The 23,720-nt window shown below is 50.1% G+C and overlaps 1 protein-coding gene across 3 annotated transcripts; it reads right to left on the bottom strand.

Moving 5' to 3' along the window:
- Positions 1-5,418: 5,418 nt before the first annotated feature.
- Positions 5,419-18,922, bottom strand: TREM2 (triggering receptor expressed on myeloid cells 2). 3 transcript variants are annotated; one of them, XM_081293842.1, is made up of 8 exons: positions 18,609-18,922; positions 16,748-17,098; positions 15,350-15,440; positions 14,575-14,753; positions 9,771-9,870; positions 6,583-6,668; positions 6,070-6,122; positions 5,419-5,715 (listed from the first exon to the last, which is right to left on the bottom strand). In XM_081293842.1, exons 1-8 carry the CDS (start codon positions 18,646-18,648, stop codon positions 5,509-5,511), a joined length of 1,107 nt encoding a protein of 368 aa, XP_081149968.1. In that variant the 5' UTR covers positions 18,649-18,922; the 3' UTR covers positions 5,419-5,508. The 3 variants fall into 3 exon arrangements, with proteins under 3 accessions (XP_081149968.1, XP_081149969.1, XP_081149970.1); XM_081293843.1 differs by lacking the exons at positions 5,419-5,715; positions 6,070-6,122; positions 6,583-6,668 and adding an exon at positions 9,363-9,632 and having other exon boundaries at positions 18,609-18,913; XM_081293844.1 differs by lacking the exons at positions 5,419-5,715; positions 6,070-6,122; positions 6,583-6,668; positions 9,771-9,870 and adding an exon at positions 13,577-14,500 and having other exon boundaries at positions 18,609-18,895.
- Between the last annotated feature and the right edge of the window lie 4,798 nt (positions 18,923-23,720).

Genomic DNA, 23,720 nt, shown 5'->3' on the forward strand with positions numbered 1-23,720 from the left:
AGTCCCCGAAGGATCCCCTGCCCTGGGCCAAAGCAACCCGGGGAGCTAGAATCTGGCCGCTCAAAGTCCGGCGCCCGCCTTGCCAGGGGTGAGCCCCGAAGAGTATTCACCTCAGGTTCTCCAGTCGCTAGCCTGAGCGATCTGTCTGCGAGACGCAGGCAAATACCAGCCTGGAATCACCTGTTCCGTAGTTGAATGAGCTGAGATCAGTAGAAAACAGGGATGATTGCATCAGCTCTCCAAGATGGCAGCTGCTGCCCTCCTCTGAGTTCCGACCGGTGTCGGGAATCGAACTGGACCGGTTCTCTCCTCTGTCTCAAGGCCGGAACTCAGCACTCAGCGCAGCCAGTGCACCGCTGGCAGGAGCCTCCAGAATCCGCTTCGCTGTAATCCCGTTCTGGTACCTCGCCGATAACTAACTAGCGCGCGCCCCAGACTCCATCCGCGGGGCGGTCCGCCGACCAGGTACTGCTACCCTCCGTTTGGAGAAATCGCCCGCGACCAAGCCCCTGCAGCCGAATCCCACGCGCTGGAAATCTGTCCTCTAGATTCTAGAGCACCTCAATTTCACTGGAAATTCCCACCAAGGTAGCCTTCAGCCGTTTTACCTCGTCTTTCTCCCACACAGTGACGCGGCGCACTGGGGTGCTGCTCTCCCATCGCCGCCATCTTCTGGAATCCCCTCTATAATATTTTTGTTTAGGTTTTGTTTGGAAGATCTATTCAGTGGTGAGAGAAGTATGTTAAAGCCATCCATTATTATGGTGTTGTGATCTATTTGATTCTCGAAGTTGAGAAGTGTGTGTTGATGAACATAGATGCCCCATTGTTTGGGGCATAGATAGTTACGATTGTTATGTTCTATTGATGTATGATTCTCTTAAGCAGTATGAAATGTCCTTCTTTATCCCTTTTCACTAACTGTGGTTTGAAGTCCACTTTACCTGACATGAGGATGGAAACCCCTGCTTGTTTACATGGTCCATGTAAGTGATACATTTTTTTCCCATCCATTCACCTTCAGTCTGTGGTTGTCTTTTCCTGTGAGATGAGTCTCTTTAAGGCAGCATATTGTTGGGTCTTTTTTTTTTTAATAATAAATTCAGTCTGCCAGTCTATGTCTTTTAATTGAGGAGTTTAGGCCATTCACATTTGGGGTTATTATTGAAGGATTGTCTTATTCCCAGTCATTATTCTCTTTTATTGCTGAGTAATATATATTGTACATATATACCACAGGTTTTTTTTTATCCATTCATCTATTGAAGGGCATGTAGGTTGGTTCCACAGTTTGGCTATTGTGAATTGTGCTGCTATAAACGTTGATGTGGCTGCATCACTATAGTAAGCTGATTTTAAGTCCTTTGGTTATAGACCTAAGAGTGGGATAGTTCGGTCAAATGGTATTGTGATGCCACCTGCTTCACTTTTCTTGCTAAGGATTACTTTGGCTATTCTGGGTCTCTTATTTTTCCAAATGAATTTCATGATAGCTTTTTCTAATTCTATGAAGAATGTCATTGGGATTTTAATAGGAACTGCAATAAATCTTGGTAGTGTGACCATTTTGACAATATTAATTCTACCTATCCAGGAGCATGGGAGATCTTTCCATCTTCTAAGGAAAGTTCTTCAGTTTCTTTCTTTAGTGTTCTGTAGTTTTCATTGTAGAGGTCTTTTGCCTCTTTTGTTAGATTGATTTCCAAGTATTTTTAATGTGTCTTAAAGTAGCAATCTTAATGTATCTGAGAGTGTTTTATGCTTCTGAATTTTTGTGTTATACTTTAAAGGGCCTTTTCCTCTAAGATTATTTTAACTGTTCCCCACTGGTCTTGAAAGTATTCTTTTTTGTTTTGTTTTGTTTTGTTTCTGAAAATACCTATTATTTTTTTTCACTAACTGTGGTTTGAAGTCCACTTTATCTGATATTGTGCTAGGAAAATAGCTAAGCTGGTAGAGTGCTTGCCTCACACGCACAAGGCCCTGGGTTCGATCTCCAGAACCACACACACATACAAAAAAATGGGTTTTTTTTATCAATTTTATGAAATATACTTTACATATAAGAAAATACACCCATTTTAATAATGGGTTTTGACAAATGTATCACTAGTACCAATGCAACTACTAGTACAATCTGTTAAGAGAACATTTCAATCAAAAAATTCCTTGCAGGGGTTGGGCTGTAGCTCAATGGCAGAGCTACAGTGTGAGGGCACTGGGTTTGATCCTTAGCCCCACATATAAATAAATAAAATTAAATAAATAAAATAAAAATTCTTTCAGGCTCCTTTGTCATCATTCCCACTCCATCAATACTCCTAAGCCCAGCACAAAAATATTCTTATCGTTGCTGGGTGCCTATAATCCCAAGCAGCTCAGGAGTCCAAGGCAGGAGGATCACAAGTTCAAAGTCAGCCTCAGCAAAATCAAGGCACTAAGCAGCTCAGTGAGACCCTGTATCTAAATAAAATACAAAATAGAGCTGGGGATGTGGCTCAGTGGTTGCTGCCCTTGAGTACAATCCATGGTACCCCAAAAAAGACAAAAAATACTTGTTTTTTCATTGTCTTTGAATCTGTGTTATTTCCCACTTTTAATTTCTTATTTGACCCTTCTTGAGTAATAACTTTGTCTTTTATTTCATTTCAAAGAATAAGTTCTCTTATTTATGTATTATGTAGGGACTATTTATGTCTTATGTATGTATTATATCCTTTTTTCTTTTAAAATTAGCTATTTGAGTAAGATGCCTAATCACTGCTAAAGGTGTTTTTAGCTGAATTCCAAAGATTCTAATATAAAGAAATTGTCTCACCAGGCAGCCTGCATTTGTTTTGCATGTGGTTTCTTATGATAAAATTTAGAAAGTCAGTATTTGCATCTTAGAAGTTACTTTTATAACTATGGCTCTGGTTGCTATTCATAGACTTCTTATCATGAGCACTGACAGAATTTAGACAGTTCCTAACTTACAATGGTTTAACTTGTGATCTTTCAACCTTGCAATGGTGTAAAAAGTGCTACCTATTCAGTAGGAACCATACATAGAATTTGGATCTTTTCCCAGCCTAGTGATATGCAGTAGATCCTCTCTCAAAATTCTGGGTGGCAGCAATGAGTCACAGCTCCCACTCAGCTGCAGGATCACGAGAGGAAAACACCGATATCCATAGTGTACTGTGTTGCCACTGCTCTTAGGTTATTGAGTTTTGAGTTCTCACATCCCATCAAGTCTACAAAATGCTCACGTGTGTGTGTGTACATGAGATATTTAATACTTCGGCATAAAACGGTCTTTGCATTAGATGCCTTTGTACACTATGGGCTAATGTGTTTTGGGAACACATAAGGTAGGCTAGGCAAATGACTCTTGGTAGGTTACTTGTATTAAATGCATTTTGAACTATGATATTTTCAACTTAAAATAGGTTTATCAAGACATAATCCCATGGTAAGTAGAGGAGTACTTACTCTTCATATTCCTGCTTCCACTCCATTCAATTGATCATATAATCTTCCTTAGTATTTTCCTTGCACTGTTGAATAGACATTTTACTTATGCCAGATTGTAAAAAGTTCTAAATACATTCAGAGCACATTTTTCCCTCTGGTTGTTTTTAATCTTTATTCTCTCCTTTGTCTGCCTCCTTTCTCCTCCAGTTTTTAATCATCTTATCCAGAGAAAATTAGGGCTTAGTTGATTGGTGAGTAACCTGACAGTTGAGTCCACAAGGAACAGAAGTTAAATAGGTTCTGTCACCACCTGAAATTTTTATCACAGGAAACTCAGAACATCCTGCCCAAGCTCATTGAAAACAATATCCCTAGACTTAAAAACCTAGAACCTGGGGCAGAGCCCCTGACCCTTCTCTTGATGTGCCTAAGCCAAACCTTAGGGTTCCTCCAGCTGGGGAAAACCACTTTTGTTGTTGTTATTGTTCTTATTTATAGTACTAGAGGCTGAACCCAGAACCTCACACTTGCTAGACAAGTGTTCTATCACTTAGCTACATCTACATCTAGAACCTCCCTCCCTCCCTCCCTCCCTTCCTTCCTTCCTTTTCTTTTTTTTTTTTTTTAGAGAGAGAGAGAGAGAGAGAGAGAGAGAGAGAATTTTTATTTATTTATTTTTTTAAGCTTTCGGCGGACACAACATCTTTGTTTGTATGTGGTGCTGAGGATCGAACCTGGGCCTCACGCATTCGAGGCGAGCGCGCTACCGCTTGAGCCACATCCCCAGCCCTCCTTCCTTTTCTTAAGACAGGATCTCACCAGTTGACCAGACCATCCTTGAACTTATGATCCCCCTTCTCAGTCTCCTGAGTAGCTGGGATTACAAGCATGTGCCACCACACCTGACCAGGGAAAATCTCTTTAGGCTAAACTCTCTGCGATTGTAATATGGCCAGTTCCTGAGTACTTATCTCCTGCATTTAAGCTGTACATCCCAATTTGGGCAGATGTTTTCAAAGGAACAGTTTCAGATGAAGTTCTGGCAGAGACCTTAAAGGCCTTTCTGTTTCTAGCCTGGTCTAACTTTTATTCACACTTGAACATGGCCACAGCCCTCCCTGCCCTGCTGTGCCTTTTCTCCACTGGGCTTTCCCCAGCCTCTATAGTTCAGACCAAAGGAAACAGAGCTACCATATGGTCACCTAACCAAGAGAACCAGTTCTGGTCAGACTGATGTCTACAAAGGTCTTTTATAGCCTAATGCTTGAAACTCCTTTGTCCTTCCAGGAAACAGACATGGTGTCTATTTTTATTTCTCTCCTTAACTCCTGTTTCTTTTCAGGCCCATCTCCCATATCCCATCTGTCCTGGGTCTCTTTTAACTTATCACTAACTGCCCCACTGTCCCATCATATGCTATCAACATGTCACTTGTACAAAAGGTGCAAAGCAGGAAGCAAAAGAGCTTCCTTGACTCAAGCAAATGAATCTACTTCCAGGCCTTAGGGAAGAGGCAGGAAATAGTTTCAGAGGAGTCTTTTGGGTGACCCTTGACCCAAACTGCACTGCAAGGTTCTGACCAGGGAAGAAACCGCTGCAGGACAGCCAGGAGATCACGCAGCACAAACACTGGACCAAAATAACTTTGGTTTGCAGCCCAAGTGATTGTCAAACTTGGTCCCTTTCCTTCCCAAATCAACCATTAAGAGTTCACATATCATCAATTATGGTTTATTTAGCCCAGTGTGTAATGGCAGAGGAAGCATCGTGGGGCAGGGGTCTTCCCCAAGAGCCCTCAGTCATATCTGAGTAGCACATTCCCTATCCATAAAGTGAGGATATTGGATAATCCCTAGTTGTTCATAGGTTCTGAGAATATAGGGTCTGAGCTGGGGGGATGGGTGCGCAGAGCCCCCAGGGTCAGCCCCTCCGCGTGTACAGTATGGTGAGCAGTTCAGCTGGGTAGAGTCTGACTGTTAGGCAGATCCTGAACCGACTCCCAGGAGGCCCCTCCGCTTTTGTCCCCTTCTGGGAAAAAAACTGTGGCATATGTCACAGATTTGGAGGACATAGAACCTTAGGAGGCAGAGGAGGTGAGGATGGGGATGGAGGTTTCCCGGTTGGGCAATCAAGAGGGAAGCTGGCATAGGCGGCATTGTCAAAGGAAAGTGATGAGTCAATCTGAGCACATGGTGCATCCAAAGGCAATCCAGCAGCGGGTCCAGAATCGTGGATGTGGTGGACTACTGAGGAGGGGCCCTGCAACAAAAGCAGGCAGGTCAGGCAGAGGGAGTGCCCCCCATGCCCCAGTTACCTTCAGTGGGAAGCCTGGGAGCATCCTGGATATCCATCCCTCCACCTCTCTCCAATCCTAAGTATGTCTATCAGTGGACAGGAGGACTTTGAAAGTTGATGAATATTTTCAAGACCAAGTTACTCCCCAGATCTAGGGAGGTGAGTTACCCAGGTGATCACTGGGGCCAAGTTTACAGCATTTAGGAAGAGGACTGGGTCCCTCTCCTTTCTCCACTTTATCATCCTGGGACCTCTCAGCAATTGTGATGAATAGAGACTCGGGGGGAATTTGGTGGTGGACATGCAGAAACCTCTTACCGTGCCTGCAACTCTCTGGCTCGGGAACTGGTCACAGACATCAGGCCTGTTCCCTGGCAGGACAGACAACAGCACACAGTCTACTTCCAGGGCTGACTCTACTCCCTCACTCCCTTCAGAAGCCTTTGAAACTTTTTTCCTAGTGCATATTTGCCTACCCCTTCCCACTGCTAAACCTCTACCCTTCATCTCCCAGACCCCTCCCCCAGTCTCCCCATCTCTCCCCACCCATTTATTGCTTCCATATTCAGTCTACTCCTAGAACCCTTCCCCTACTTATTCCATCCCCTTTCTTCTAATCCCCATCCCCATTCTTTCCAATTCCGGTATTTCCCCAGGCCTGCCCCCATTGACTCTCCCTCCCTCCTCTTCACCCCTCAGCTATGGGAATTCTAGGGTGTGGGTGCTTAACTAAAGCCCAGACAAGTCTTTCTGTAGGGGAACAGACCTAGACTCCTGGCCTCATCTGCAAAACTGGTTGAGGCTGGGCTAGGTGGGTAGACAGCTACTGACCTCTCTTTTTGGTCATGACAGCAAACAGCACCACAGCTGCCACCAGAAGGCCAAGAAGGGACACAGCAAACCAGATCAAGGGGATGCTGAGGGACAGAAAGGAATAGGTAGGCTTAGCCCTAACCCTACAGAGAGTTGCTAACCAGGAACTCTGGAACATTGAGAGGAGAGCCACATTCTTGGGGATCCAGGGTTGAGAGGACATGGAACAGGTGGGGAGAGTAGACTCAGGTAGACGAACACATTATCAAGGTGTCCTGGCTAAAGATCCTCTAGGATGAAGGACCCAATGCTGAACTGGGGTAAAGAGATTGGTCAGTTTGTCTGTCAATCAGAAGCTCCTGGGGATGGAAGGAATCCCCCTTCAATTTAGTCTAGAGTCAAAATAAGTCACATCTTCACCAGTCACCTTCTCCCAGCCACCCTAATCCAGTCTTGCTAGTACCTCTTCTGCTGGCTGGGCTCCCAGGGGCTGGCACTGCCTGCAGGGTCCAAGGAGGGGTCCTCAGCCAGACTGCCATGCTTATGGGTCTCCTCCTCCTCCTCTCTCAGGCCAGGAGCTAACTCAGAAGGAAACATTTAATGAGAACACCCACTGTGGGCAGGCTTCGTGGCTTGATGGGGTCTGAGGGACTAGGAAAATGGAGCCAAGGAAGAAGAAGCCCTGAGAAAGGGACACAAAGGAGCAGCTGGGACGTTCCTCAGGGCCTCTCACTCTGTGGGTCGGGGAATGGCGCTGACTCTGTATCTTTACCTAGTTGCAAATGTACCCTCTTTCCTCTGCCACCAGCTCCCTCCCTGGCCCCCTGCATTTCCTCTGCCAGCAGCTCCCTCCCTGTCCCCCTGCATTTCTTCTCTTTTGCCTGCTCCGCGCTGCACCCCCCTAGTCTTCCCAGGCTGCCCAGACTATGCAGAAAAACCACTGAGTAATCTCTGCCTGTCTTCTGCCCCCACCCAGGAAAGGTCTCTCCAGCTTCACCCTCAGTGGTGACCTTGCTCCCAACTCACTGGCCTCAAATGCTGCCTCTCTGTATACCTGTGACCCTGTGGTCCCACCTGAGTGCTGGTCGAGCCCCATCCCAAGCTCCGCCCTCTGGTCAGCATTAATGTGAGGCAACACAGGGACACTCTCTGAGAGCCTCACCAGTACCCGAGACTCAGTTTTGTGACTGTCATCCCTACAAAATGCTTGAATTCTGGCTACAGGACTCAGGTTTAGTTGACCTGGGCCAGAACATCAGTTTGGGTACCTGGCCAGTCTTTTCAGGCCATCTAGGATGGGGCCTCACCTTATTCTTGAGATTCACCATGAAAGTGCTGTGGTGCCAATCTTGCTGCCCATGTCTTGCCCTCCTGGTGCCATGAGGCTGCCTTGGTCAATGCTCTCTGAAGCTAGATGCTTGCCTGAGCTTCAGGCCACAGCCTCTGGCTTCCCCATACCATTTCCACACACCTGCCTGAACCTGCATCCTCTGCAGCAGCAACACATTGCAGAGGGCTCTGGGGACCTGCCTCCTGCCCCCTCTTCCCAGTGAGGCTTATCACAATTTGCCTTTTAGGAATTTAAAAGAATTCCTTGACCACAGAGTGACAAAGAATAACTAGGATTAACCACTATTTTTGTGGTACAGGTTAACAACTCAAGATGAGCAGATTCCACTCACCATTCAGTCTACCCTCTTATTTATGGAATACATTTCTTAATTTTATTCTTTGGGGATTAGACACAAATGATTTGAGAAAAGGAAGGGAAAAAAGTGAAAAAAAAGTCAGTATCCATCAGAGAAAAGTAGCAGTAGTCCCCACTTTAGGTGGCTGATATTTTCCTTCAGTATACTTTATTATATAGCATCTTATTTTTCTGGTAAAAAAAAATGTTTATTTTAGTACTTAAATACTTGAAAGATATGGACTGCATGAATGAAATGTAAAAGCAAAGTGTTTTATATACTGAAATTAGGGTTGAGAATTTGGGCCTACATATTAATGACACTTTTTCCATTTTTAAAACTGAATGAGTTGAAATAGTTGAGTTGTACCCTGCCTGGAGGTCACATACCCACTTGATGCTCCATGAAGACTTGTCAGGTTAAGATATGAATTCATTTCATTTTAGGTCATCAAACTCGTTACTACAGGATGAAAAATCTTAAAGGTATAAAAATTTTAATTTATTTATATGCTCGAATTCAATTTTGGGGTGTCGGGCAGGTACCAGGAATTGAACTCAGGGACACTTGGCCACTGAGCCCCATCCCCAGCCCTATTTTGTATTTTATTTAGAGACAGACTCTCACTGTTGCTTAGCCCCTCACTTTTTTGCTGAGGCTGGCTTTGAACTCGCCATCCTCCTGCCTCAGCCTCCCGAGCCTCAGGGATTTCAGGCCTGCACCACCACACTCGGCTCAAACTCAATTTTGTTTAAAACATTTCTAAGGAGGAAAAAAAAAGATAGCATTGAGTATGCTGGAAAAGGAAGCAAAAACCATGGTGTGTGAGGAGGAGACTCTTAGTGGCAGGGGAATCCATGATGTGGGAGGTGATTTATCTCAGACTCCCACCCAGTTCAGTTTCCGCTCCCTACAGGGCTGTTATGAAGATATCTCTCCCACAGCCTCCCCGCAGGCACCCCCATCCCTCAAGGCCCAAGAGCCCTGGCCACAGGTGGGGGCTGGGAGGGCAGGTCAGAGGGTGATGGAAGGCCCAAGATGACTCACCCGAGGGGAGCACCTCCAGAGAGACCCTGTGCAACATCTGGGGGCCCAAGGCTCCCTCCACCATGCAGCCGTACTGCCCTGCATCCTCCTCCTGCAGGGTGACCATTTCCACCTGCAGCAGACCCCCTCCCAGGTCGGTGAGAAACATGTGCCTGTCTCCTGGGGCTGAGCGATCCACCCCTGAGGACACCAGGGGCTGGCACCCCTCAGGCGAGAACCGGCACCACACCTTCCGGGCTCTGACATCCTGGAGCCGGTAGTGACACTGCACCAGAATGGAGCCCCCCACGGGCACCTGCAGCACCTCTGGGAGGCTGCCCTCGGAGCCCTGACCTAGGGAAGGAAAGGAGGTGGGAGTGAATGTGGGCCGGGGGCTGGGGCCACCTCCCAACCCAGCCTCTAGCGTGGGGATATGGCATCTACAGGAACCCCAGCTATTCCTGGGCACGGAAGGCTCCATCTGAGTCTTACCTGCTCGTCCCAGGAGCAGCAGCAGGAGAAGCCTGGGGCCCATGACTGGGCTGGCAGATGTCAGTTCTGGGGTTCGCCTGGTCACTGGCACAGCATTCTCCTGAGGGAAGGAAACATCTGTCTCCGATGGTCACGTGGGGCTCTCCGTGACCACAGAGTGGGAGGTAGGGACGGGTGGGCATCTCCAGGGTTGGGGATAGGGAGCTCTTCCAAATGCTGGTTGGCTTAGTGCTCAGAAACTGACCCTGCAAGCAGGGGCCAGCAGGGCTGGTGAGAAGACCAGAGGAAAGACAGAAGCCCAGGGCGGGGGCCAGCCACAGCGGGAGGTAGGGGCAGGATCTTAGAGAAGAAGGGAGGGTGACCTTCAGGGTCTTCCAAATCTGTGGATGGAAAGCTATAAAGGAGGAAGGAGCGTGGCCTACTAATGGCCAAGACCAGCTGGTTTTAAGTTATTCACAAATGCCCCCATCACACCCCCAGAGCTTCAGGACACTGCCCCTCCTGAGTGCCACTTCACAGCTGGTTACGCCGCCTCCATGGCGCATCTGGCCTGGGGCTGGCTCCTGTCTCCCCTGCACACTCCAGACCCTTTCCATAGGGATCCATGCTCCTCAGCTTTGGAAACCAGATTACTTCCTTGACAGTTACTTCTCTGCATTCCTTTTCTCCCTCCATTTTGTCTACAACTTATTAATTAGTTGAATGTGGAATCTTTCATATCCATCTCTTTTTCGTACCTTTGCTCATTTCCGTCTTTGTGTCCATGTTGCTCTGCCTTTTAGGAGATTTCCTCATATTTTTCTCTACCTCTTCTTTTACTATCTTTTGGATTTTTATTCTTTAATATTTTTAATTTGCAACATCATTCCCTCCCCACCCCCTTTCTCTCTTTCCTCCAGGCTTTCTTTACTGATGGTATACTAGTTTGTTTCATGAGTGTTCTGTCCTCTCTGTTGGGAGACAAGTCTCAGTTCTTCACCTTTTTTGCAAAGAGGCCTATTGAGAGAGGAACACTGCGGGTGGGGGGTGAATGTGCTCAGTCTTGCCTTGGAAGCTAGAAACTGTTACCTCCTGGGAGATTCATAGCCTTCCCCTTCCTCCCTGGAGAAAATTTATTCATGCTGGGGAATAAGGTTCTCCCTCTTTCTCTCTCTCTCTCTCTTTCTCTCACTCCCTCCTTCCCTTCTGCTCTCTCTCGAGATAGACCAACGTCCCAGATGCTCTACATAAACTGCAAACCTCATAATTTGGGGTTCCTTTCCTGGGATGTAAACCCAGTTCCCGCACTGGAGACACCAGGCCTTCATTCATGCAGCCCAGTGTCTGGACTCTGAGGAACAAGGACAGAAAGTGAGTAATAAAGTGACCACGGACACCAGGGTGGACAGCAGCCACCCTGAGATTAGAGCTAGGCTGGGGCTGTAGCTCAGGGGTGGAGCACTTGGCTAGCATGGGTGAGGCATTGGGTTCGATCCTCAGAACCGAGTAAATAAAATAAAGGTATTGTGTCCATCTACAACTAAAAAAATAAACTAAAAAGAGATTAGAGCTGTCTGTGGGGACACCTGGGTGGGGCACCTTGCAGGGTGAGGCCCAGGATAGGACTGGAAAAGCCACCCTCCCTCCCTCCTCTCCCCTCTCTGTCCTTCTTTCCTTCAGGTACAAGGGAGTCGAGAAAGGGAAGCTGGCCCTGGGAGCCTGAGACGGCCAACTAGGGTAAGCTGAGCCTAGTGAGGCGGGTGGTAGGGTGACCCACTAGCCCTGCACGCCGGGGACTGAAGGTTTTCCCAGGGCAGAAAGTCCTGAGCAAACCAGGTATTTATCTGTTCTGGCAACACTTTAATTTCCTTGCAAGAAAGTTATTTTCACATTAATAAGCCACCCGGGAGTGTTTTGTGATGAGCAGAATTATGTTCAACATTCAACTGAATTCCTCAAATGAATATTGTCCACTGCTGGGACAGAGGTGGCCAGGCAGGAGGCTGGCCTCCAGGGAGGTTTCATGTTGCTGGACATGACCGGGAGGAAGTGAGCTTATTGAGGACATACTGTGTACCAGACAGCTGGCCAGGGACTCTCACAAATGTTATTACTTTTAACCTCACAACCCTGTGAAGAAGGCCAGGCATGGGAGGGGGAGTGTTTGTGGTTAGTTACATTTGTGGGTGAGGACACAGGCTCAGAGGGACTGAGGCACTCAGCATGTCTGGCCAGGGGCAGAGGTCAAACTGAGGCTCAGTGATCTGCGTGCCCTCAGTCCAGGGTGCTCCTGAGCCCACGGCTGGAGACCCCAGTGGTGATCCCAATCCAGAGGTGGAGGACTCTGACGGGGTAGAGCAGGGAGGAGGAAAGGCCGAGTTCTCAAGCGGAGGAAGCTCCATTCTGAGCTGGAGGTGAATGGGGGCCACTGTGCCTGACGCCAGGTGTCCCCAACGCCTCCTCCTGTTGGTGCCCATATGGGAGTAGGTACCGAGGGCTCAGCTCAGTCCTGGCACTTAGACTTTGTCCACAATCTGTGGGGACAAAGCTGCTGGCCCAGGATGTAATGAGAGAGTTTGATGTCCACCGAGCCAGGGAAGCCGGAGAAACAGTTTGGCCCAGAGTACGGAGCTCCAGGGTGGGGGCCAGGGGAGCAGCCGGAGTGGGGTGGGAGGCAGGGTGGGGACGCAGCTGGGACCAGGGGAGTAACGTGAGGCTAGAACATGAGCTCTGTGCTGAGCATCTTCTCAGTGACCCCAAGTCTAGCCACCTGGGGCCGGAGCAGAGAGCCCAGGGCTGTGGCCCACTTGGTTCCTCCTCCTGCTGCAGCCCACCCTCACCCCGTCTCCCCCTCACTCCTGCGTAAGATGAAGAGGGACTTGTGAGGCTGCGCCCCTGCCCCGAACACCCTCCCTCATGCCATCCTGGTTCATTTCCTCCCCTCCTTCAGGGGACACCTCAATGGCACCTCCTGACTGCCTGTTTAAAGCAGCCCCTCCCCAGCCCTCTGCAGCCAGGACTCTCCACCTGGCTTTGGTCTAATTTTTTCCCTGGCACTTTTTGCCCTCGGGCACACGTCAGGTTTCCTGCTGTGTGGTACTACTGATTTTCTCCCTCTTCTCCCTCCAGACCACTCTCCGTGTGGGTGGAACCCCAGTTGCTGTTCACTGCTGTCCCTCCAGAGCTCAGGATGGTTCCTGGCAGAGACCACCAGACGCCAAGATATTCTGAATAAATTCAAGGATGAATGAGTGGGACTGAGCAGAGGGAAGGGTCCCTTGAGTGCCAAGTGAACTTTGGATCCTGAGGCAATACTGGGGAACCCAGGGAGGCCCCGTCCCTCTTGGAGCCTTAGTTTCTTTTTAATATGATGAGGGGCTTGGACCACATCTCCAGCTCTGATAGGCTGCACTGTGGCCCAGCCCTCTTCACTTGTCTGGAGGGAAGTAGCCTGGTGGATGCAAACTTCAGGGGGTGAAAGGATGAGTCAGCGGCCTGCCAGGTGCAGGGCCTTGGGGGCAGGAGCCCTTGGAGGGGCCGTGGAGGGGCGCCTGGGGCTGGGATGAGGCTGGTGAAAGGAAAGTGATCACAACACTTGAGCAACTGAGAGGTCTTTATTGCAGCCGTGCAACAGAGGAGAAAAAGAGAGAGAGGGAAAGAGAGAAGAAAGAGGGGGGCGAGCAAAGAGAGAGGAGAGGCGAGAGTGAGAGGGAGAGCAAAAGCAAGAGAAGAAAGAGAGCAAGAGCAAGAGAGAGGGACCGGCAGGAGGGAGCTTTTTATAGCCCAAATCTAATGGGGTCTCTGGTCTGCAGGCTGCCTTGTTGGCGAGCAGTGATTGGATCACACAGTGGTGTCATCTTCTGCCTTCAGGCAGACGGGCAGGGACTAGATGTGGGTTTCCATTGCACCAGACAGGTGGGGGTTGAGTGCTCAGCCTTGAGTGGGGCTGAGTGTTCGGACTTGACACAAACAGGTGATAAAGGACCAAACAGAGGGGGTTTGAGTGCCTGGGTCATCCTGCAGCTAACATTGGTTCAGCTTGTCCTGCACCTAACAGCTGGCAATAGTCCCAGGAAGCAGGGGGAAGGGAAGGGGAGAGGAGAGGGAGGGAGAAGCAGAGAAAGAAGCAGGAGGGAGAGGAGAGAGAGGGAGAGGGAGGGAGAGGGGGAAGGAGAGGAGAGAGAGAAGGGGAGGGAGGGAGAAGAGAGAGAGAGGGAGAGAGAGGGAGAAGGAGGGAGAGGATGACAGGAGAAGGGGGCCTGACTTGGTGCCTGAATCTAGGGAAGGGAAGAGAAAAAGGAAAAGGTTGGCCGGATGGGAGCCTTTGAGAATAGAGGGACATGGTACCTCTGGACCCCAGGCCCTGAGCAGTGAGATCCTTTAGCTTTCCTTCATCTAACCCTAACCCTAACCCTAGCCAGGAAGCAAAAGAGAAGAGCTTCTGGAAGGCCCAAATCCAGTAAAGCAGGACAGTCGTGGATTGACTTCTGAGAGTGTTTAATGTCCAAAGCCCAGGTGTTGAGAAGTGACCTGCCTCCCAAAACACATCACACACACACACACACACACACACACACACACACACACACACACGGCCTCCTTCCAGGCCCCAGAGCAAGCAGGGTGCAGGCTGAGTGATGTCTTGCTGGGGCAGAACCAGGAGTCTCGAGCGCGCAGGCTGGGTGGCTCCTGGATGGCCTCTCCCCAGCTTCTCCCATCTGGGATCCTCTCCTCTCATGTGTCCGTGGGGCCTGCAATGATCCGTGCTCAGCCCTCCCGCCCTGCCGCCCCCCCCCCCCAGCCATCGCCAGGCTCCCCAGCCCACCTGTCAGCGTCTGGAGCCGGTGCCCTGGGTCGTAGCCACAGCCCTGCCCGCTGGCTGGAAAGCTCCTCAGCTTCTGGCACCGCCAGGCTGCCACCCAGAGAGCACCAGCAGTCAGCAGCTTGCTGAGAAAGATGAAGGCCAGGAGGAGGAGGGCGGAAGTAGGTGGAAATGGGGTCTCCCTTGAGAAAGAGAAGGAGGACACTTGGGAACCTCGAGGTGGCCTGCAAGCTGGAGTCTCCCCAGAGGGTTGGGGAAAGCACTCTGCCCAGCACATCCCGGTGGGGCTGGCGGGGCCTGCACACCACCCTCCCTCCCTGGCCCAGCAGCTGTCTGCTGTGCCCGTGGTCTCCTAAGGTGTGTGAGTGTGTGCACACACGCGTGCACTCAGTGGTTACATGAGCATTTAAACACCGACACTCAGCCATGGACCCTTCAAAGAGATTCTGGTTCTACCAAAGGGACGGGGACCCAGGAGTCTGAGGCTGGTGCTGCGACTCTCGCTATTGCTGACCCATGGGGTCCCGGGCTGCCAGGGGAGGGGTGGGGGGCTGCCCAGTCAGGCATCAGAGAGCCAAAGTGTGACAGAAGGATTTCAGTCTCCTGTCATTGGCACCGTCACGCCAGACATGCCAGCTGACGGGCAGGGTGTAAACAGGACCTGGGAAACAGGACCTTTCCTGCTCTAATTGTCCTGGAATCCGCGGTCCTAGGACCTCCGTCCCCACCCGGCGTGGGCTCTGCAGCGCGGGAGTCTGCCAGGGTCTGCTCACTGTACCTGGAGATACTGTGCTCCACAGGCACTGCCTCGAAGCTCCCAGACTCCTCGGGGACCCAGAGGTCTTCCGTGTCCTGGTGATCCTGGGGGTCTGCGGGAGACAGAGCTGTCACTTTGCAGCTCTGCCCTCCTTCGGGCCAGCTGCCTTGGTGGGGAGAACCCAGGTGGGGTCAGTGAGGCCCTGGGAGTTCCTGTTCTGCATGGATCAAGTCAAGAACCTCTCTGAATTTCAATTTCTCACCTTGACAGCGGGGCTGTTAGGAATACCTCCTCCCTGCAGGAGTCAGCAGGAGCCACTCTGCGGAGTATCTAGTGTCACACAGGCACTCAGGGGCTGCCATCCCTCTCTCCATCACACATCCCTCCCTCCCTCCATCCAGATGGAATCGTGGATGGGTTTAAACTGTCGGGCTGTCTGCACAAGCAACGGGTTACTATTACTATATCATTTCCTGCCATCCTCTTGGGAATAGACTGAGCCTTAGACCCTGACAGGGCTGGAAATGCACGTCTCTGTGTCCCGACTCCATGAAAGAGAGGAGGGATTGGTGTCCAGGGCTGGCAGTCGCCCCTCCTTAAGGAGATACGTTTGACCCTCATTGATGATAAAGGGCCATGGGGTCACTGGGAAAGAGGAGAGTCAGGAAGGGACCTTTGCCCTTCTTTGGGACACAGCTGTCTGCTAGAGACAGGCAGAAGGGTGGTCCCTGTGCACAGCTCAAGGGTGTCTCTCCCCCTCAGGCCTGAAATGCTAATCTCAAGTCAGTTCAGTGTCAGGAGGTCTGCCTCCGGTGTCACCCCCTAGGGTCACCAGGACTAATGCCATCATCTCTATATAAACTATCCCCCCTTTTTTTTAGCAGTACTGGGGAAAAAACCAGGGCCTCTCATATGCTAAGCAAGCTTTTGACCACTGAGCTACACTGCCAGTCCCATCATTTCCCCTTCAGGATGGGGAAATGGAGGACCAGAGAAGTGAAGCACACTCCCCAGCAAGCATTCCTTTGAGGGCTGTTTTTCTGCACCAGAAAACTTCATCTACGTTGATAAGTTCCTTGGCTGAGTGGGCAAGTGAATAGATTAATCTGCTGCCCCTTAAGGTCCACCTGTAGGTGTTCACAGACTAATTAGATGTCGACTGGGTGAAGCAATTTGAGAAAGTAGGGCCAAGGCTAACTCCGACAATGAATGCAAATTAGAGAGAGATGCCCCGCCTACAGGTAACACAGCCCTGCACCAGGGCACAAGAGGAGTCCCCGCTGGACTTGGCTCCCTTGCATAGTGAGCAACCTGCAAAACTGTCCATGGGACTCACACTGTGAGTTTTCCCAGGGACCCTATGGTCCTAAACACAGATGCCCAAAACATGAGGCCTGGCCCCAACAGCCACTCACTCACCTGCCAGCACCTCTACCAGTACCTTCCGGAGCGTGTCGGCCTCACGGCCACGGAGGCTCTGGCACTGGTAGAGGCCAGCGTCGTGGTCTTGAAGATTCCTCAGGGTGATGGTGAGGGTGCCGCCCAGGGCATCGTCCGTGATGGCCGTGCTCCCATTCCACTTCTTGAGGAAGGCCAGCAGCCACAGGTTGTGCGTGCTGACAACGCGCTGGCACAGGCCCTCCTGGTCCAGCTGGCGGCACCAGGCCTTGCGCCGCCCCCAGTGCTTGGTGGAGTCGTAGGGGCAGGAGACCTGCAGGGACTGGCCCACCACGCCCTGGAGCACTGTGGTGTTGGGGACCCCGCCCGACTCTGCAGAGGAGACATTCGTTGACTCCTCCATTTATATACCAAATATTTATTGAACACCTGCTATGTGCAGTGAACCAAATGGACAAAAATTCTGTCCGTAAGGAGCTTGTACAAATGGGGAGGAAGAAACAGGTACCTGGCACAGCCCAGGCATGTTTTTGTGGGAATTTGGGAACCGGGAAACCTAGGTCCTGAGGCTGGTTTTCTCACTTTTTGACTTGCTGGGCATCCTCAGAGAAGAAACTGGCCCTCTCTGGGCCTCTTTCAGAAACACATAGTTTTAAAACCCCTCCAGTTCTCTTCTGCACATCTTCTTCCTGTCTTAGGGGACTAGGACCCCTCCTGTCCTGTCTTCATTTCAAGACAGCAGGGCCGCTGGCCCCTCAGGCCTGGGGCTGGTTCCCAGTGGGCATGTCCCTCCCTGCCTGGCCTCACTTGCCTGCTCTGTGGCGCCCACTGGTACTGCTCCACAGACTTCTCTCTCCTGATCTTGAGCCTCCAGCTTCCCTATTTCTGTGGCTTTGTTCCCCTTTCAGGAAGGACTTGTTTCAAAACTATTTTGGGAGAGGCATGAGGCTGCTATTTTGGGCATCCTCTTTGGGGTAGAGGAGACAGACATGGAGACCCCGCTTCTTGCCAGGCAGGGGCTACCAGGGAGTCACTGGTAGCCTCCTGCCTGGGCCTCTTTCCTGCCCACCCCCGCCTCCAGCCATTATTGTGACAGAAACTGGAAAGGTCAGACCAAGAAGCTGACGACCTGCCTTTTTTGGAACCAGAGACACCAATGCACAGCGTACCCCCAATGCATCCCTTTCATCCATCCCTCTGCCTCCAGCTGAGCCACCGCGGGCCACCACGCACCTCCCTTCCCTCTCCTCCTCCACCAGGAGCTGCAGGAACAGACCCCATCACCTCTCCTCAACCCAGGTTTCCTGCTGCCTTGGGGAGTGAGAAGTACCATTCCCCAATGGAAGAGGCCATCATGTGCAAAATTGGGGGTATCAGTGCCCCCAACTCGGTGGCCAAAACCCTTATTCCATACCTCCCATCAAGAGCTGAGGCCAAGGGGACCTTCCAAAGGTGAGAGGGTCCTCTCCGAGATGCAGGTCACAGTTCCAGGCCTTTCCTCCTTCCTTCCCTCTCTCCCTGCCACTCCCTGGAAGCTGGTCTTGGTTCATAATTTTAGGGGCTCCTACCAGTGCCCCCCAAACTTCCCCCGACTGCCAGCCCATGCCTCAGATGCCACCGTCAGCATTTTCTCCTTCCCATATGACTGGGGGCCAGAAGCTCCTTCAGCCTCCATCCCACCAAGGTGGGCATGTGGGTTTGGATCCCGGGGGGGGGGGCACGTAGACCCCCAGCAGGTGGGGACGCTGTGTGGAACAGGTCACTTGGGCGAGGCAAGGACTTCCAACTCCTTCGTATTCAGCCCAGTGCCAGCTCCCGGCCTCCACCTAGTCATATGTTCAAGGAAGGGGAGGGAAAGAAGGAATGGGGGGAGGGGACCTACCTGTGACAAAGAGCAGGAAGAGCAGCCAGAGAGGCTCCATGCCTCCCACCCTGGCCAAGGGCTGATGTGCCTTGTGCAAGATCTTGTCTTTCCCTTGAACTGCAGAAAAGAGAGGGACCCACACGTCAGGCGCTGAGCACAGGAAACTGGGCTCCTGGCCATTGAGCAACACCAGGACTGGGGTCTGGCTTCGTGATTCAAGGAGGGGCTGCGTGGGAGGAGGGGGGAGGAGGAGTCCGCACTGCAGCCCGGCTGGAGGAGGCCGGGGATCCCAGACCTCTGAGAGGCCAGCCGCCACCGGCCAGTGCCAGCCCCGGTGACAGCACAGGGCTGGGGCCGCTCAGTCAGTCTCCGGGCTGGGCCTACCCTGGTGGTCACTATGCCCACAGCTGCATGCCAGCCATCTGCCGGTGCTGGGCTCCCTAAGGACGGAGGACAGCTGCTCCTCTGGGAGGACATGACTCACATTCAGCCCTTCTAGTCCTTCCCCCACCCCGGGCTGGCACCCCAGAGTGTGGTAGCCTCTGTGAACATGGACCCAGACTTCCTTCTCCACGTCTGTCCTTCCTTGCTCCTGGTGTCTGCAACCACACACCCAGAACCCCTCCGTGCCTCCGTCCCCGTATCCGTAAATGAACATGATGATAATATATGGCGCTGTCGGAGGGTGACATGGATTCTTACAAGTAAAGGGCTTCTGAACAAGGCTCAGAAAGTACAGTACTAACCATGACTATTACCTAGTTAGCAGGAGAACGGGAAAATGGGTTGTCCCAGAGAGGAAGGAGTCTCTCTCTCATCTGAAATGTCCTCCAGCGTGGCCTCCTTTGACCAGTGGGTGTTTGCTGCGTGACATGCTCGCACCAGCATTTATTCTATGCACAGGGCATGAGTGAAATCCTGACCATCCAGTGGGAAAGAGTAGGACACGGCACTTCCAGAGTCCTTGGGTATGGGTGTTTTCCCACACGTACAGGTTCCTGCAAAGAGTGACCCAGGCTTAGCCAACCTCCTCCTCTCCGATTTTAAGCCCTGGCAACTACCCTGTTGACTTCTGTCCCTGCAGCCTCCTGCCCTTCTAGAGTGCCGTCTGCGTGGAACCACATGTAGCCTTTTGAGTCTGTCTCCTTCACACAGCACAATGCACTCGACATGTGAGAAGCTGTGTTTCTCAGCCATTCATTTCTTTTTATTGCAGAACAGTATTTTGTTTATAAACATGAAAGTCACAGCTTTTTTTCACAGTTTTCCCAAACTGGAAATAAACCAAATGTCCATCAGTCAGTAAATGGCTGAAGTCCCTGTTGAGTTCCACTGACCTACACATCCATCTCTTTACCAATATCACGCTGTTGCGACTGCCTATTGTAATTTATAGTAAAACTTGAAATCAGGTTGTGGTCCTCCAAAATGGTTTTGACTATTCTAGTTACTTTAGTTTAAATTTTACAACTGGGTTATTGATTTCTACACCCACTTGCGCACACACACACACCTGCTGAGCTTTCTATTGAAACTGCATTGACTGGCACCGTTTGAGGAGAAACAGACACCTTAGCAAATATTGAGCCTTCTATCCGATGGACAGTTTAGCTCTTCATTCATTCGCTTCTCCTGTCTCAATGATTTCTAGTCTTCCACATGCAAGTCTAGAATTTTAATTGTACCAAAGCATTTCATAATTTTGGTGCTATTTTAAATGTTTCTAGCTTTCTAAATCTTAGAACTCGGAAGTTCCATAAATCTTTATCTCACTTTCTGACCCATTAATACTCCATTCTGGTTCCTTCTCCCACTTCCTTCCTACCCAAGGCAAGGGTCTCTTTTATTCCTTTCAACTCTATAGCAAAGGACAGGCATCAAGAAATATTTACCAGTCACTTGCAGCATGTTCACACCAAACATCCCCTTTTTCCAGTGCATGCTGATTCGTGGTTCCTCTGACCCTCATTTCTGAGCACAGGAACATTTCTGCACTGTCCTAAGCCAAGCACAGGCTCCTTCCTTTTCCTGCACTAAATCTGGGTCCAAAGACACCTGCCAGCTCACAGCTGGGCACTGAGGCACATCCACTCTATTAGGGACACCCAAACCTCATCGTTCACAGATGCGTGCGTTCATCAAACCACCACTCATGTGCCGGTCACTGTGCTGGGCAGCTTGGGTCTCTTGGAGCCTTGGTGATCCTAGATACGTTGGTGACTTTGCTGAAGAAAGCCCCAGAAGCTTGGCTAGCACTGACATGGCACACACAGGACACATGACATATTCCTAATGTCTAACTTCAGCGGAGACCTCAGAGCGGCTGGACAGTCCTTCTCAGAATTCCTGGAGGCTCCCGGGTGAGCTCCCTATGGTGGCTGCTCAGAATCGTGGCTCTCCCCCGAACACTCCTCCTCCTCCCCACTCCTCCTCCCCTAGGATCAACCCAGACCATCCTCACCATCTTTCAGATCCTCCATCCTCCTCCCATCCCCACTCCAGCCCAACTGAGCAGCCAGAGAAGCACTAGATTCCTGCCAGGACCACGGCCAGTGCCAATATGGGCACAAGCTGGGGGCCAGTGTGACCGGAACCTGTGGCACAGGAAACGGCCTCTCAGCGGGAGCAACACAAACTCCATCAGGACACACCAGCCCAACCTGGGAAAGCCCCTGCCAGCCTTGCCTGAGACATGGACCTAAGGGGGTGGTTGGTGGAGTCCATCCACCATTGACTGAGGCCACCAACCACAAACATCAGAGCCCACCCATGGCATTCATGATAGGCAGCCACATAAGGCTTCCCTTTCCCAATTTCCTCTTTGACCTCGCCCTGCTTTGGTTTGATCTCACCATCCTGGATTCACCCTCCTGGACTCAAGTGCCAGTCTATGACCCTCCTCTGATTCCTCTGACGGCCCCCTTCTCCCACCTCTCTGTCTCTCCACCACCGTTCTCTGACAATTCTGCCAGGTGGTTCTTCTTTTCTTAAATCTGATATTTTTCTAAGTTGAGGATCTCAGTCTTGCTCAGGGCAGGCATCTCTCACAGGGATCAAAGAGAGAAAGAGGGAGAATGTGGCTAGAGGGTGGGGGTAGGGGTGGGGGTGGGAGGGGGTTAGGTCACAGGCAGGGGGACAGCAGCCAGCAGGCCCAGAAGCAGTGACATAGGATTGTCAGCCCAGAAGGACATTCTGGTGGAGGACACAGGAGATGAGAGACAGATGCTTAACGTGGCATGAGCCACTGTAGAGATCCCTGGGCTGAGGTCCAGTCATGGAGGGGCCTCAGATGACATTCTCATCTGCCATTTGATTGAATCAGAACTGGACAAGTCCTGGCCATGTCAGAGAGAATGCACACCCTGCACAGGGGGCAAAGTGTGGGGACAGGAAGACGGGGTGGGACAGAAATTGGAAATACAGAGCAGGGGTTAAGCGCGTGGCTGGGGCTTCACACAGATCTGTGCTTAAACCTAGTTCTGTATTAATGCGGCCCAGGGCAAGTCTCTTAACACTGAATTTCACTATCTGGGTTTGTAATGCTGTGGCAAAAATAAAAAAATAAAAGATGAATAAAAAAATTAAGAAAAGACTAGATGTAGTGGTGTGCACATGTAATCCTGGCAACTTGGGAGGCTGAGGTGGAGGATGGGAAGTTCAAGGACAGCCTGAGCAACTTAGTGAGAAATGAAAAGAGCTGAAAATATAGCTCAGAGGTAGAGAACCCCTGGGTTCCATTCCCAATACCAAAATAATAATACTAATAATAGTAATAATAATAGTTGTTATGATTTTCCTTCCACTTCAGTGTATTTCTTTCTAAAATCTTCCCCCCACCCTAGTCCATTTTTCTCTTCCCAGATGACAGTTCCCTCGAACCCTGATGGTCCCCAGCCACACACTTTCTCACCTATGCCCTCTTCCAGGGTTTCCCATTTCTCCCTTCCCAACTTCACCTCCATCTTCACAAGGTCTGGTCTCCTCTGTCCTGAAATCTCCACGTGTGCCTCCACCTCCCCTCCAGGGGCTACCCTCCCATGCCTTGCTCCCAGGGCCATTCTGAGGCCTCCATCTCCACTCCCTCCCAACCACACACTTCTTTCAAAAATATTTTTCAACTTTTTTTTTATTGTGCATCATTTAAAACATATTCAAACACAGATTGAATACTATAATAAATCCCATCGGCCAATCACCCACTTTCAACAACAGCATCACTATGTCGGATCTTGGGTGATTCTCCCTTCCTCACGTATTATTTTGAAGCAAATCCTATCTATTGTGTCATTTTATCCATAGGTATCATAGTTATGGATGAAATGCTAAAGTGACTCTTTTTAACTATCTAATAGAAGAAAAAGTAGGCCCAAATCTCATCATGTCAGATTAGGCCCCGACTTCCTTAACAAGACTCCTGTAGCACAAGAAATAAAATCAAGAATCAGTAAATGGAATGGACTCAAACTAAAAAGCTTCTTCTCAGCAAAAGAAACAATCAGTGAGATGAAGAGAGAGCCTACATTTGGGGAGCAAATTTTTGCCACATGCACATCAGAAAGAGCACTAATCTCCAGGATATATAAAGAATTCAAAAAAACTCAACACCAAAAACACAAAACAAATAACCCAATCAATAAATAGGTTAAGGAACTGAACAGACACTTCTCAGAAAAAAGATATACAATTGATCAACAAATATATGAAAAAAAGTTCCACATCTCTAGCAATTAGAGAAATGCCAATCAAAACTAAGAGTTCAACTCACTCGAGTCAGAATGGCAGTTATTAAGAATACAAGCAACAATAAGTGTTGGCGAGGATGTGGGGGAAAAGGCACACTCATACATTGCTGGTAGGACTGCAAATTGGTGCAGCCAACATGGAAAGCAGTATGGAGATTCCCTAGAAAACTTGGAATAGAAACACTATTTAACCAGCTATCCTTCTCTTGGGTCTATACCCAAAGCACTTAAAAACAATATACTACAGTGATACAGCCACATCAATGTTTATAGCAGCTCAATTCACAATAGCTAAATTGTAGAACCAACCAAGATGCCCTTCAATAGACGAATAGATAAAGAAACTGTGGTATGTATACATAATGGAATATCAATCAGCATTAAAAGT

Source organism: Spermophilus citellus, assembly GCF_964194105.1.
Source record: "Spermophilus citellus genome assembly, chromosome: 5".
Classification (NCBI taxonomy): domain Eukaryota; kingdom Metazoa; phylum Chordata; class Mammalia; order Rodentia; family Sciuridae; genus Spermophilus; species Spermophilus citellus.